A 16,109-nucleotide genomic window follows, 5' to 3' on the forward strand; every position below is an offset into this window, starting at 1 on the left:
TCAGTTTTCCCACCAGCCTGATCCCACAGCCATGCCAGCCCCAAATAACACACAGAGACGCTGTATTAGATGTAAAGCTGCTGGCCTGTTACAGCATTTCTTATTGGCTAGCTCTGTCTTAAATATCAACTCATTTCTATTAATCTAAGTGTTTCCACGTGGTCTTATCTTACCGGAGAGAGGGTCCGGACCTCTTCCTCTCAAGTTCCTACATCCTGACTCTCCTCTACTACCTCTCCCAGAATCCTCCTTGTCTCCTAGTCCCGCCTATCTTGCCTTCCTATTTGCCACCAGTGCTTTATTCATTAACCAATAAGAGAAGCATATTTACAGAATGACATCTCCCGTCAAACTATGGCAGCCCAGATGAGAAGAAGCAGAAGGAGGAAACACTTGTTTCTGCCTGCTTGCCTTTCCTCTTGCTGGCAAGTTCATCTACACTGTTTCTGCTGCTCCTGCAGTAGAAGGATTCCTTTGCTGACATTAGTTTGCTTTTTGCAGCTGTCCAAACCAACACAGGAAGAAAGGATTTATTTGGCTAATAGGTTGCAGTCCATCCTTGGTGAAGATGAAGCCTGGCTTGCTCCTTGAATCTGATTAGCTAACTTTGTACAACAACAGTAGGTTAAGCCCTCCTCACTCAGAAGTGAAGAAAATGTTCCACAGCCACACTCCCAGGCTAATCTGATGGAGGCAGTTTCTCAGGTGAGGTTCCCTCTTCACAGGTGACTCTAACTTGTATCAGCGTTGGCAGAAATTAGCACCAGTTTCTCTGGGCTTCCAATTTGGCTGAAGGCCAGTGGCTCTCCAAGAATCTTCTAGGCCTTCAGAGCCATATTGGGACTAGAGGTATTCTGCCTTCTGGATTGAGCAACTACCAGGTTCTTGGCCTCTCCCCTGTGAGGTAAACATTGTTGAACTATCCAAACCATATCATGCAAGCCAATCTAATTAGTCTCCTTTCAATCCATATTCATTCTTTCAGTATTATTCCTCGGAAGAACTCCAATGTAAACCTCTGCTTCTGTAGGGTTGGAGTAGCCTTAGCTGGGGCAGAGAAAGGGAAAGGAGAGCCAGTGAAGGGTGAGCTGCTGGTTGGTTTGCTTTGAATTAGAAAAGTCCCCCATGGGCTCACGTGTTTCAATGTTTAGTCCCCAGCTGGGGGCGTGGCGTGAAAAGGTTATAGAGCCTTGGGGGAGCAGGTGAGAGACTTCACTGGAGAAACCGGATCACTGGGAGCAGACCTTCCTTCTGGTGTTATTGTCTCAGCCCATTTCCTGTTCCTGCTGCTTCCTGTTTGTGTTTCCTGTTCCCGCTGCTTCCTGTCTGTGGATGCAATGCAGCCAGTTGACTTCCTGCTGCAGCTCTAAGTCTTCCTCCACCAGCTGCCATATGATCTGCCATGATGGGCTGAACCTGTCGATCTCTGATCTCTGGGCCACAGTCAGCCTTATCAGGATATTTTATCACAGCAACAGGAAATTAACTAATAGAGTATCAGAGCCCCTGGGGAGGTGAGTGGGCCTCCCCAGGGTTCTTCCAGAGAGTTCCCTGATGCTCCAACTAACACCCAAGATTCACATGGTGCACTTCTCTCTCTACACTCAGAGACAGGAGCATCCTTTGTTAGAGACATAGGCACATTTGTGTCTTTGTACAATGAGTTTATTTAATTACAAAACATTTACACACTACGTCAATTTCATTAGCTGCAAATTGTCCAGCAGTGGTAATTTCCCTTGATAGGTGGCCAAGGCAAGCACAAGTTCTTTGCTCCAATCTTAATTACTAATATTAACTCTTAGATCACACATTACACATCACATAATAATTACATTTCTATGTATGTATATACGTAGGTTATAGAATGGCTACAAAAACATTAAAGAGGCCTCAGTAGAGTTTGAGTTTTAAAAAGCCTTATCTGAAGCAGAAGGCACACACACACACACACACACACACACACACACACACACACACACACAGAATCAAACTGAAGATTCATAGAGTCAAGTCCAGCAGCAAAGGCAGAGTGCAGGACCTGGTCCAGATAGATGAACAGTAGACAGGCAGACATCAACTCAAGCAGGCTTTCTCTACAGCAGGGGTCAAGCTGGAACAGCCAGGAGTTCTCTGCCTGCCAGTCCCTTGATGCACACGCAGAATGTCAGGTGACAGAATGGAAGGAGCCATCACCATGGAAGTTGTGGACATGTTTACACGCAAGATGCAGCCAAGTGCTGTAATAAAACGGAGTTGCCTACACCCAGGCACAGCCTGAAAAGTTTAAAGAAAAGGATTGGCCTATTAAGGAGATGAGTTGGCAGAGAAACATTTACTGGGAATTCTTCCCCACCTGAGCTGATGGACCTTGCACGTGTGAGAAGAGCATGTTGTGATACACAAACGGGAGAAGTAGGTACTGTATAAATAATTTATAAAGAGTTGTGAGCCTGGTGGCCCAGGGCTGTCCCCTAAGCACACTAACCCACTCCAATTTTCTTCTCCTGTAATAGGAACATGGGAACAGGGATGAGAAACATTGTGTACTGCCACTCAGAGGCTGAGTGGAGATGCAGGTGGATCTTTCCACCTGGGCTCTAAGTCTCTGGAAACACACTCACACATACACACACCCAAAGGCTTGCCTCCCAGGCAATTCTAAACCTTATCAAGTTGATAATGAAGATTGACCATCACTGGGAATCTGAAGGTCCAGGTCATCAAGCTGAAGGGAACAGTTTATATGATTTTGCAAGAAACTGCAAATTAAGAGACAGCAGTGGAATTTTCCAAACAATCAGTGTCAATATGCAAAGAAGTTCCCTGCTAGCCTCAATCCTTGCACACACACAGAAAGATAACCTGCAGGAACCTGATGTTACTAACCAGTGAATTTCCTATTATTCTGTATTTCTGTTGTGACCATGAGCCTGTGGGTCACAACCTCTTTGTAAGTTGACGACCCTTTCACACAGGGTGGAATACTTATATTTCACATAGATATTCATATTATGATTCATAACAGTATCAAAATTACAGTTATGAAGTAGCAATGGAAATAATTTTATGGTTGGGGGTTACCACAACATGAGGAACTGTATTAAAGGGTTGCAGCATTAAGAAGGTTGAGAACTACTGGCCTAGGGAATCTTACATTATCGATCTCTGAGCTACATTTCTAGTCATTTTCATACCTTATTTTAAGAGATTATCATGCTAAATTTCCCAGGTAGGTCTTGAACATTTAGTCATTCTATTCCATTCTCAAGAGTAGCTGGAATCGCAGACCTATGCCACCAAGTATGGTGGTTTGAACGAAAATGGCCCCAAAGGATGATGTGGAACAGGAGCTGAGATTCCTACATCTTGACTTGTAGGCAACAGGAAGTAGTCTATTTCACTAGGCATAGCTTGAACATATATGAGACCTCAAAGTCTGCCTCCACAGTGACACACTTCCTCCAGCAAGACCACAACTGTTAATAGTGACACTTTTTTGGGGGGCCATTTTCCTCCAAACCACAACTCCTCAGGCAGCACTGTCTACAACATGGCATCTCTAGCTACCGGGGATGCTCTGGCCTCATCAACCCTGTGCTTCATGAGTCCCAGACCCCACTGTGATACCCATGTTTCTTGCACCATTGCAAATTCAGGCCAGAACTGGTTAATATGAGAGTCTGCGAGGTGATAACCACAGAGCTAGATAACACTGACACTTCCTGACACCAGACCTATCTCTGGGCCATGCCCACCCATCCCTGCCCTACAGCACAGCTGACTTCTATCACCCACTGAGTCAGGGCAGAGCTGCTTGGAGTGAGCCCTACAGCCCAGGCTATCCTCATCACATAGTTGTGCTGATGGGTCAAGGTCCTGCTCATACAGGTTGCTGTCTATGTGAAATGCCAATTTTTCTGTTGGTTGCAATGAAACCTAATCAAAGCCATTCAGGATAGCCAAGCCATCGGTATCTTTTTCCTTCTCTGTCTGACAACCCAGGGTACACCTACAGAAGAGAGCACACAGTTCCAAAATGGGGTGTTGTCTCCTGGAAGGGCACCAGCTGTCCCTAGAAGAAAAAGAGATCAGCTCAGGGCCACTGTTGGCTGGTACAGACTTAGCTCCCGAGCTGAATCAGGGCCCAAGATAGCAGTTATGTGAACTTAATCTCTATCATGAACAAATGTCTGCTTCCCTAGATGGGGCACTGTTCTATTTAGGGTTCCATCGCTGTGATAAGCACCGTGACCAATAGGGGTTTGTTTCAATATACAGCTTATAGTCTACTATGAAGGGATGCCAAGGGGGAACCGTAGCAAGCGACCACAGAGGAATACTGCTTACTGCTTTCTCCCCCGGGCTTTCCAATCAGACAGGGGGGTGAGGAGCATTTGCTTAATTGGGATTCCCTCTTCTCAGCTTCTGTCAGGGTTAACAAAAAACTAACTAGCCCAGGTACCCATGACAGAAATAATTCCATTGAAATGTATCATGGTAAACCAGTGAGTTTAATTGGGGTTACATACAGGAGCATGGGCAACTGATAGGCAGCTTCATCATTGAGAAAAAGTCTCTTTCCTGGCAACTGCTAACAGCCTATATATCTTCGGGGAAGGATGTGGTCTTATAAGCACCTCGCCTAGCAACCATCAATGATAAATGCTCTCAAGAGCCCCCCTCTCCGCCATGATTAGCCCAGACTTACGTAGGTTTCCTGTGGGTAATCACACCTCTGAGAGTCCAAGAGGGCAATGGCCATGCCGTGCCTGGGGGACAGAGTTCCACAACATCTACACATAGAGCACTCCCACAAAGGGCTGTACAGGAGCATCCCAAAAGTCAAAAGCCCTTCCTCTAAGAGTGGGACCTGTTAGCCCAGATATGCTGGTGGGCTGGGAGGAATGGTCTTTGCATAAAACTTCTGTTAGGGTGGGCCCTTCATCACCAGATCTAGTGAGAGCAACACACTTGGGGGTTATCCTTCCCCTGGACAGCAAGTGTCACAGTGCCATGCTGTGGGCATGGGAAGATGATTGGATCAGATGAAATGAAGTCAGTGTAGTCTACAGCTTTGCAGCTAGGTCTTCGTCCAGCCTTGTGGAAGTTATACAATGTGATAAGCTGATGTCCATGTATTGATACATCAGGAGGTGATTAATGTCTGCTATGCACGGTGGTAACCTATCCTCTTAGCATGTTTCAAGAGTCCAGAGGGTGGGGAGATGGCTCTATGGGGAAGTGCTTACCACACAAGCCTGAGGGTCTGAGTTAGGATCCCCAGCATCCATGCAAAAAGCCAGGCATGGCGGAACACACCTGTAACTCCAGCACTGAGGAGGCAGAGATAAGAGGAAGGAGCTTTGAGACGCTTGTGAGATGGCCAGTCTAATAGAGTTGGTGATCTCCAGGTTCAGTGAGATAGTTTGTCTCAAAACAAACAAACAAACAAACCAAGAAAAAAATATAAGGCAAAGAATTACTATGAAAGACATTTTACATCAATTTCCGTGCCCCAACACACACTCAGAGAGGGTTTTTTTTTTTTTTTTTTTTTTTTTTGTTTGTTTTGCTTTATTTTATTTTATTTTAAAGAAACCACAAATGTGAAACTGACTAGTTAATGCAATCGATGAAGTCATTAGTCCCCTCACAGACACTATCTCAACAGAAAACCTGCAGCATCCATGAGTTTGAGGAGGGAGTGAGGAAAGCGTTCAGAGTCTAGAATTAGGACAGGGAGATGTTGGGAAGGAAAGAGATGGAGAAGTGGAAAGGGCATAGGGTGGGGTTGGGGGGGGGCAAAAGAGAAGGGAGGCTGTTGGAGTGAGGTCCCTGGAGTCTTGTGCCCAGAAACACATCGACTGTAGCTGCACACAGGGTAAGAACTGTTGGTGTGCTGGACCATCTGCTGACATCCTAGGAATCTGTTGGCGGCCAGCTTGGAGCAGGCCTTTTTCAGATTGACAGTTCAGGCTGTCAGGAGTTAGGGTCTGGTGTCAGAGGACAAGAAGATACTCCTATGCAATCTGCCTGAAAATCTCTCCTGCTGGTGCAGGGGCCTGTGGCTGTCACCTCCCTTCTAAATACCTGTGGACAGAGCCATGCAGGATTGTCCTCAGCTCTGTCCCCCTTCACTGGTGACTCCCAGGGCTGGGCTAGATCTCCGTCTCCTCCATCCCTGGCATCAAGTATGGCCATTGTGGGTCATGTTCACTGTGCTTTAAGCCCTGGCTCTGCCTTGTTCTGGCTCTCTGGACTCAGATCAAGCAATATTCCTTGGCACCAAGTGTTGGGATACAGTTCTTAGGGAGCGTGGCCAAGTTGGGTCCCCAGGATACTCATGCCCAGTGTCTATTTTTTCATGGACTCACTCATGCATTGATCCCATGACCCAGCCTCCTGGGGGGGGGGTGTTCTGAGGCACTGGCCACAGAAGAAAAGCCCATGCCAGGCTGGCCTTTCTCTAAGGACTCAGTGCTCAACACAAACACTGGCTGGGTCCCTCTGTTCTTTTGAGCAAGGTTGACTTTTAGAGGCTGAGGTCAAAGGAACCGAGGAATTCTGGGTAACTTCTCTAGCTGTTCAGTCTTAGTTGAGCATCCCCAAGCCTGACTAAGCCCCTCTGAGTAAGTTTCTCCCCGAAGGACCCACCCAAAATTCAGTAAATTCAGGATACAGCTGGATCTCCTTTTCATACAGCTCAAGTCCTGACCTGCCATTCACAGGCTGAAGGGTGTGACCTCACAGCCTCTTCCTCATCTATAAAATGGACCACTGGTTGGCTTATATTCCCAGTCTGTGTCTATGGGCAATGCTCAACTGGGCTCTGGGAAGATGGCTGCCAGGTGGTTCACTGGGTTAGCCAATGCCTGCATGTCCTGTCTCTGCAGATCCTGTGGTCAGCACCTTAGGAGAGTCATACACCTGAACACATGCACATGCACAAGGTTAAAGCATGCTAGGCAGCCACAGCATACCAACTTGGATCATTTCTTCATGGCAGAACAAGAGATTTTTGATGGTGCACAAACATCTGCTCCATCATTTCCTACTTTGAAAACTGAAAGGTTTTGTTTGTTTGTTTGTTTGTTTGTTTTTGTTTTTTGTGGAAAGACATTGATTCTTAGGAATACAAATACATACTGTGCAGGAACCCCGAGGTCCCTTCTTGGTCTCTGGCTGTCAGTGGGAGCCTGATTTGTGACTGGTGACCATTCAGCTTTTTGTTCTGTGTAAGCTCTATCTTATATGTGAGAAGTGATTCTCATACAATCACACACACACACACAATGTCCTTTTGTAAAGGCTCCTCACACAGGCACATGGTCTCCATGGCAAATAGCCACACATGCCCCCTGAACTGTGAACACAAGTCTCCCTGAACATCCTGTTGCTAAGAGCAGCCTTGGCCTGGCTCCCAGACACAGGGGCCCAGCTTCCATCTTGCTGGTTGTATAGGCCTCAGGACTGGATCGTTCCAACGGGGTGATTAGGGTCATCTCATGTTGCTGTGGTACACACAGCAGCAGACATGGTGGAGAGGATCTTGCATGGGCTTCCATCCTCTCCCCTTCCAGAGTGGGAGCTGCTGTTTGCAGAGAAATTCCCAGCCCTTGGATTCCCTAGAAATCTGTATACTATCTTAGAAGGGAGACAGGGCTAGGGACCCCTATCCCACAAAGGCTGACACGGCACATTGTTAGCCTAATCTGAGCGTGATTGACTGTGTGATATCATGGAGATAGGCACAGGTCCCCAGACTTCCCACAGTCTCCTGCGTCCTCCCTTTCAGACAGCAGGCAGGTCTTATGTTTGTGGTAGCATAGACAAACACCTCTGTCCTTCCCTTGTAGGAGGATCACACCCATACTTTCAACCCATCAAAAAGTCCTTGTCCTCCTCTGGCCCAACCTTGAAGCGTGGGCACATGCGTGTGGCCAGGTACAGGCATAGGGCTGAGCAGCTGACCCTTGCTCCTCGGCGAGGTCTACACTCCCATGGTCGTGGAACACAGCCTGGGGATGCCCGCGGCAGTGGTTTAACTGAGGCTCAGGAGACAACACTCTAGGCCTGACTCATTCTTCATCTGGCATCGGCTGTCCTCTTGGGGAGAAGGGACAAGACCCTGCTGCAGGAACCGACTAACTCCAGTCATGCTCTTAGACAGATGCGGGAAGGACTTCTCCACGCTGAACCGGGTACACCTTCTCAGGTTCCAGACCCCCCCTTTCCGCATCCCCCGCGCCAGTCAGGTCCCTATTCAGAGCATGCAGTCTCCTTGTCTAGGCCGCCTAAAATCAAAGCCATTTGTTGCCTAGCAAGCTTACAAAGCGGGCATCCCCGCCATGTTTTATGGCTGCTTTCATTCTTTGCCCTACTGTCTCTCTCCTGGGACAACCTCCCCCCCACTGCACACAAAAGCCCATTCTGTCCTCTCTCTTTGACACCAGTGTCACCCTGGAGACTGGCGCCTTCCAGTTTGGGCAGTCTTCTTTGCATCAGCCCAGCCCCCTGGCTCCCAGGCTGCCTGGAGCCCTGCCCAGTAACCCCAACCCCCCCAACCGCTCCCCCCACTCTGGCCTCCCTTCTGTGACTGAAGTCTGACATCCTCTCCTTTCTTGTAGTGTCCCTGCCAACAGGAGCATGGCTCTACTGCAGATCCTTAGCAGCCAACACGTTGTCCCCGCCCACCATCTGTACCAACATTTCTCTCTCCAGTCCTTCGGGGTTCCCAGAGTCAGTCCCCACGGGTCTCCAGGACCCGCCTCAAGCTCAGTATTGCTCGTGTCTTTGGGTCACGGCCTTCTGGGAGCTTGGTAGCAGATGAGCGCGTTGCTCCTCCTAGATTACCATGCCCCTGTGTGTGGGTAACCAGTGACCGGGCGCGGAAGCACAGGAGGCTGTGTGCATCCGGCACGGCTCCCAACTGCCTCACCCGTTGACACATTGAGCCTCGCTTCAGCATTAGAACCAAGGAAGCTTCCTGCATCGGCCCCTTTTCTCACAGCTGTGACATAAAACCCGATCTTGAAAATAAAACGAGTTAGAGAGGGGAGAGTTCCTTTAGGCTCACAGTCTGTGGATATAGTCCGTCTTTGGTGCGGAAGTCACAAGGCAGGGGCCTGGAGCAGCTGGTCAGGTGCACAGCCCACTTTCTCACTTTCATGCAACTCAGGACCCCAGCCCACAGAGCGGTGTGACCCACATTCACACCCCAACAACGAACGTAATCTAGATAGTCCCCCCAGTACGCCCAGAAGCCTGTCGTCTCGTCCGTGATTTCAGATCGCCTTCAGTTCACAATCAGTACTAGTCATTACACTCCTTTGGTGTCGGTCGTAGTGGAATTATTCCATGACGGCCTCTCTTGTCTGGGGGTCTCTGGGCTCAGTGGGCAGGTGTGGGTGGAAAGGAGGCAGCAGAGGAGGGCTGCATAGAGAGACCCAGTACAACCAGGGGTTCATCCCCATGACCACTGGGTCCCGCCATCTTTTGTTGGCCCCAATGAATGTTAAACATGCAAAACCACGCACGGGAAAAGCCCTTCCCAAGAAGGTGCCCCTGACCACAGTTTAGGTGTCATTGCTTCTTCCATGCCAGACCGCCGAGGGGGACCCATGTAACAGAATTGTTTACTCCCTACCCCTTGTCATTCTCACGCCTCACCTGGTCATGCCAGAGCAGGCCAGGGTACAGGTGCAGGGAAACCCCGGAAAGGTGGGAATCTGCCTCCAGCCACACCGTCAATGCCAAGGGACCTCAGATGCGCTGAGCAGGAGGATCAGACCATTTGCTTGTCTTGTGTTACCCAGGCCAAGACTCAAGCAGCCTAAGGAAGAGCCTCCATCCTCTTCTTCCCCCACGAGCATCCCTTGCGCTGACTCTGGTCCCCTAGTGTTTGACACAGACTCAGGACTGCAAGCTAGCCCCTCACATCCATGCAATGACCGCCTTCCCCTCTTCCCCTGGGCTCTTCTCCTGTTCTGTCTTAACGTCATTCTGCTTTGCCAGGTCCCAGATCAGCTCTTTCTCTTCCCAAAGCCTAGCCATCCAGCTTGCCAGCACTTCCTGCTGGAGTTACCTCCAACTTGCTGAGGCCCACTAATCTGTCTCAGAAGCTGGCTTCTTGTGTTAAGCTTTCCCAGAAGAGGGTGGGATTCACTGCAAGTATACTCGCCTGGCCGCTTGTTGTGCTGTTGTCTGACTAGTGGACTGGTGGCCCTGGACCACACAACCACTAGAAGCAAAGCAGGACTCAAAGTTTGTAAGTTGGTCTGGGGTGAAGCCTGATAATTTGCATGTTGATTTGCATATTAATAAGCTGCTAGTGACACCCTCCTGTGTATTAACAAGTTGTAAGTGATGCTCTCTCCCCTGGCACCACTGAAGTCACATGGAAACCTGGTCCTGGGAGCAGGATCTGGGCCAGCCATCTGGGCTGAGGAGTAAGCAGACCCTGAGCAGGAGAATAGCCATCTAAAGCGTTCCGGTCAATGGTTCCAGTTGCCAAGACCCTTGCTATGACCTTACTTCTCAGCAGTCCTGAAGGAGATGGCATCTAACTCTCAAGAGAAAGTTAATCAGATACAGCCTTATGTGTGACTCGTGGGGAACAGGATTTCAGGAGGACTTCATTGCATGGTGACCCCTTCTTTCAATAAAAGGTAGGCTTGTTTTTGATAAAAGGTTTGTGCCATAGTGTTTTACATTATTTGAGCTGTTCCCACACGCCCTTAGAATACAACTCCAACATCATATCTGTTGTGTGCTACAACTAAACACAGTCCATAGGGAAGGCGGGTGGCTGGACCAGAAACATCACAGCAGATGCCAAGAAGAGATGGAAACACATAGGCAGGCTCATGCCCTGTACTCTCCGTGTCCAGATTTCCTGGGCTCACAGGTAGATGAGCCTATGCCACCATGGAGAGTCTGGGACTCAATGCCGGGAAACTTCCCTTGATTGACATGGTAAGAGAGATGTGTTTGGAAGAATATGGACTTGATCACAAACCCATGGGAGGGATGCTGACTCAGAACAGGCCGGAAGAGCGGGTGGAAGAGCAGGTGCATTGTTGTAGCTAGAATTCTGGCTGAGAAATTCTGAGGAGGCTGAGGCTGGAGCTGAGGCTAAGTTGTGCTCCTGGACTCTGGTCTCCCACAGCATCTGCCAGCAAAGCCTGGGCTCCTTGGCCCTTGATGCCTCCTTAGGATATAAAGTACAGAATTGTCTTCATCCCTCATAGGCACCCCAGGCAGCATGGGAAGGGCGGGGTGTGGCATTCAGCTTCCCTGGTCAGAGGCCAGCCTGCCTGAGCTCCTGTTACAAGTGGGAACACATCGTGGACATGTGAGAACCGAATTCTCAAAAGGGAAGGCCACACAGTGGTGAAGTGAGAGCCCCAGGAACACAGAGCATGATGGGAAGGGATGGTTATCAGCAGCAGGGGAGGTACCCGGTAGGTAGCGGAGCAGAGCATGGCTAAGCCCTGCAGTGGGAGGCCTTGGGGAAGCTGCACAGTCTTAAAAGGAAGGGCTCCAGGGGGAAGACTTCAGGCTGCGAGTGTCCTTGGGGCCCTGCTGTGGACAGTGGGCTGGCAGAGTCAGGAGGAGTAATCAGGGAGACTTCTCAGAAGGTAATGATCACCAGAGAACCTGTCACCTCTGGGCACCTGTGGAGTAGGGAGATGCTGAAGATAACCCTGCTGAGATGGTTTGAAGGCACAGAGAGCACTAGGCAGAAGAGCCCAGGCCAGCAGGGACACCCGAGAGCTCAGCAGAGCAGAGCAAGACTCCGTGAGCCATCAGTCTGCCAGCAGTTAGCCGTCCTTGTTCATCTTTACGTCACAGACCTGATTATTTTGTGGTAAGTTCAGACCAGCTGGACAACATGTATCGGTTAAAGAGATACTTCCTATACACACACTACATGCCTGTACGCTTGGAGCAGAGGGTCCGATCTGGTTTGTTGGATGTGATGGTTCATGATTGGTGACAATTTAATGGGACTGATAATCCCCTACAAGACAAGCTTTGGGGTGTGTCTGTGAGGGCGTGTCTAAACTAGGCCAATGGAAGTGGTGATTTGCTAATGACTAGTGGGGCTAGGACTTCAGTGAGGGCTGCCCAAAGCCAGTGTGGACAGATGCTCATCATCCATGGACTATTTCCAGCATAGGGTCCACCATCAAGCAGCTAGTCAAAGTCCTGTTCCTAGGACCAGGTTGTCTTGTGTGGTTTCAGCGGTATGGGGGAGAAGGTGTCATTGGCAACTTATTAACAGTGTATGATCCCATTCAATCGGGTTGACCTCACTGTTTGGGCATTTAACCTTTTCTCTTAGTGCCAAGGAAGTAGAACCAGAGGCCAGGGAGATGGCCGGGTCCTGAAGAGCAGTTGATGTACAACATGAGGAGTTGAATTTGATCCCAGTTCCCACATAAAAAGCTGGATGTGGTCACGCTTGGCCATAACTCCTTTCCTGGGTCAGGGAAGCTGACAGAGATAGGACGGGTTACCAGGACTTGACAGCCAGCCATTCTAGTCAGAAAACCTGCTCTAGAGTCAGCGAGAGACCCCGTCTCGGTGGGGGGGGGGGGCAGGGAGCAATAGCAAAGACTAGGAACACCCTCCAGTGGTGTGCGCTTGTGCATGAACACACAAAGGAAGCTAAACCCTTTATGTCTTCATCAAAAAATGTTGCCCTAGAGACCCTCTGTGTGCTCGGAAGCCCTCGGCTGCTTCGCTCTCAGCAACCATCGTCGCCATCATCAAGGATTCCCATCACCTTTCCTGCGCTCATCTATCTGTTAGAAAAGGTAGGGGGAGGGGAGCAAAGGTGAGCTCTCAGCCAAGACTTAGCTCTCGGGGATCTGAGTTCACACGATTGCCCCCTACAATCGGTGTGAGCACAGACTGCTGCACAGCCTGTTTCTGCAACTGCTAACATACTGCGCTAACATCGCTGAACGTCCTCAAAGCTGGACTAAGCGCTCAGGCAGAAAGGGAGGCGGCTGTTTCCAATAGGACCTGGGCCAGGCACTAGTCACTCTGCATGCAGCACTGCGTGCCAGACAGGCGTAGGGGACCAAAGGGCGGAGACGCGAGCCTGTGTGCTGTAGATGCTCCGCTGCGATTCACTTGCCCCTTTCTTACTTAGATTAAGCTCATATTCCTAGTGGGCTCAAGAACTTTGCCCGCCACGTCCAAGGATCGCTCGTGTGTGTGTGTGTGTGTGTGTGTCCTATATGTGTGTGTCCCGTCCTATATGTGTGTGTCCCGTTCCTGCCGAGGCCTGGAGGCGGGCAGGACCAGTGTTTGGACAAGTCCCTGCGGACTCGCACGTGCCCGGAGTGGCCTGGTTGTAGAGGCGCCGCCTCGGCGGTCCAGGGCGGACCATGGGGCGGGGCGTGGGGTGGGGTCTGGAGCTTGGCTCGCTGGCTGTGCGGTCAGCAGCAGCGGGTGGCCGTTGCGCACCGGCGGAACCATGCTCGGTGTGGTGCACTTTCTTCGCAGCTTCTTCAAGGTGAGAGACGTCGTCCCGGGGACCCAAAGCTTGCAGCATCTAGCAGGGACCCTAGGGGGCGGGAGTGGCAGTTTCACGCTGTTGCGCCCTGGGCTGTTTATGGGTGGCTGCAAGGTACCCAAGAACGATCCCTGCCGCCGCTGCAGTTAGAACTTCTCGAAGTTCTGGATCTGGAGGTAGTGGCCTGCAGAAGTGTGGCCCTGGTGACAGAGGAGACTGCGCAGGGACAGGGGCACAGGGGAAGGAGGCACGGGGGAGGAGGGTGCTCAGGGAAGACTGTCTTGACCAGGGTTGGAGAGAATACTGGCGAGGGCCCTGGGCTCCTTGGTATCTCGCCTCAGCATTGGTTGGTATTGGCCTGGAGCTACCCAGGAAGTGGCTGCTATTGTTATTACCTGGGCTGAATGTATCAGAGGGAGAATCTGGGTTGGGACACCATGGTGAGCAAGTGCCTAAGACACTGTAGGGAATGGGAACTCAAGAGAGTCCCCGGCCCGGTGCCCAGGCTTCTCAGGTCATGGAGATGCCACTGTACTGGGATGCTACCACCTTTCTTGCCCACCCAGGGACCTGGGGTGGGTAGCCCACTGCAGGGCACTGGCTGAGGGTGGCTGGCTGAAGGTTGCCGAGCTCCATCTCTCCAGGTGAGCAGTGTGGGAGGTGGGAATGTCAGGACCAAGGCTACAAGAATCCGGAAGAGGCGTGTAGGAGGAAGCAGAGGGTGAGGCCAAAAGGTGATGTTGGGAGGAACTGTCTCAGCCCTGTGGCTGTCTTCTGGGAGAACATAATCAAGACTGAGGCAGAGAACCCTAGCCCGGAGAGAGAGAGCATGTGTCCCAGGCCCAGACCTGCTGGAAGGAACCTGACCTCCGCCTTTGCCATCTGGAAGGGCAACCCACTTACCTGTAGCCACCATGGGGGTCACAACACTATTGGGGGGGTGCTATCTAGGGGTTCAGACCATGCTGGGCTGCTGAGCAGGCTTTGGCTTTTGCTGTCCAGACTCTTGGAATGATCCTCTGCCATAGAACCCTGAGCTTAGGTGATCTTGGAACACTCAGTTAGCCACTTTAGGTTTTGCTTTTCTGTTTGGGGAAGTGTGGGTTCTTCATTTTGCTCCTTTCAGGTGAAGACCTTCCGCACCTTGTGGGCGGCGTGAGCCCTGGGGACCTCGGTTCTTCCTCACCTACTTAGGCAATAGTAAGCAACAGGTAGCTCAGGCCACAAGTCAACCAGGCAGTCTCCAGTCCTTGCTTGCCTCAGCTCATGGGATAGGCAGAGTGTAGCCTATGGGGAGGCTGCTGGCAACTCTGGGACAGCTTGCCAGTTTGCTAAACCAGCGGCCTGGAAACTGGGGACAGGATGTCCCCACATTCCTCTCTTACTCACCATCCTGCTCCCAGACCCTCTAATCCCATTCCACGTGTACTGAGGGCAGGCAGGGTCACCTTGCCTTGGAGGCACTCCCCTGGGAGGAGCCAGAGGCCACCACACCTACTTCTGGCTGTGCAGGTACATTTTACAGCGCCACCTGGGGATGCAGATCACAATTTTACTTCCAGGGACACCGATCATGTGGGAGGTGATGGGAGTCAACAGCTCTGGTGGGCTTCTGTAGGAATTATCTGGTGACGGGGACTGGATTGGATTGTTAACAGAGCCACAGCTAATCTCTGAGTCCCAGGGGAAACAGTGTCTCAGATGCCCAAAGCCCAGGTAGACGAGGCTGCTGCTGGGCCTGTCTATAGACCCCACGTGACGCTCATACTGCTGTGAGCATGTAAGGCACAGCTTAGTTCAAGTGGACCAAAGAGCTCACAGTTGCTGTGGGTCCCTACGGCACACAACCCTTGGCGGTACCAGGAGGGATGGCTCAAAAGGTCAGAGCTCCATCCATGCAGGCCACAGCTGTGCATGCCCCTTTCATTGGAATACTCCGGAATGCTACAGAAAAGTGGGCATCCCGGCGATCCACTGAAGTGGTAGAGCTCTGTTTTCATCAAACTTGTCCTATGTCCAACACCACGGCCAAACATTTGGGATGCCTTGCCCACCCGCATTCATCCAAGGCCTAACAATACCAGCAAGAGGCTGTTGAGGACAGAAAGGACAGGTCTCAGTTAGCTGAGGCAGGGAAGGATGGCTCAGAGTTAGCAGGTAAGGCAGGGAAGGATGGCTCAGAGTTAGCGGGTAAGGTAGCAAAGGATGGCTCAGAGTTAGCGGGTAAAGCAGCGAAGGCTTGTGTGTCCTCTGTCCTGGGAGTGTGACATGCTTCTACTGATTCCAGAACATATGTATACATACTGGCATGTTGTGTACCTGTGTGCATATACGGGAACGCACACTGGCATGCTTGTGTTCGCATTTCCACACAAAGGCACACACATATCAACATGCTTGTGTATACATGTTTGTACATAGGGCACATACACTGGCAGGCTCGTGTACACATGCATGTACATACACATCAGCAAGCTTATGCACACACATACATATGTATATATATATATACACACACACACATACATATACATATATATGCACACATACAAACACATATATATATGCAAGGGAACTC

General features: G+C 50.6%; 1 protein-coding gene across 1 annotated transcript in view; it reads left to right on the forward strand.

Moving 5' to 3' along the window:
* Nucleotides 1-13,449: 13,449 nt before the first annotated feature.
* The window catches only part of Arhgef4 (Rho guanine nucleotide exchange factor 4), a 104,803-nt gene continuing 102,143 nt past the window's right edge, over nt 13,450-16,109 (forward strand). The window contains exon 1 of the mRNA XM_051204362.1: nt 13,450-13,531. Within this exon, the coding sequence (XP_051060319.1) occupies nt 13,493-13,531 (39 nt within the window). The 5' untranslated portion in view covers nt 13,450-13,492. The remainder of the gene's footprint in view (nt 13,532-16,109) is intronic.

This window comes from Phodopus roborovskii, unplaced genomic scaffold (genome assembly GCF_943737965.1).
Source record: "Phodopus roborovskii unplaced genomic scaffold, PHOROB, whole genome shotgun sequence".
Lineage (NCBI taxonomy): Eukaryota > Metazoa > Chordata > Mammalia > Rodentia > Cricetidae > Phodopus > Phodopus roborovskii.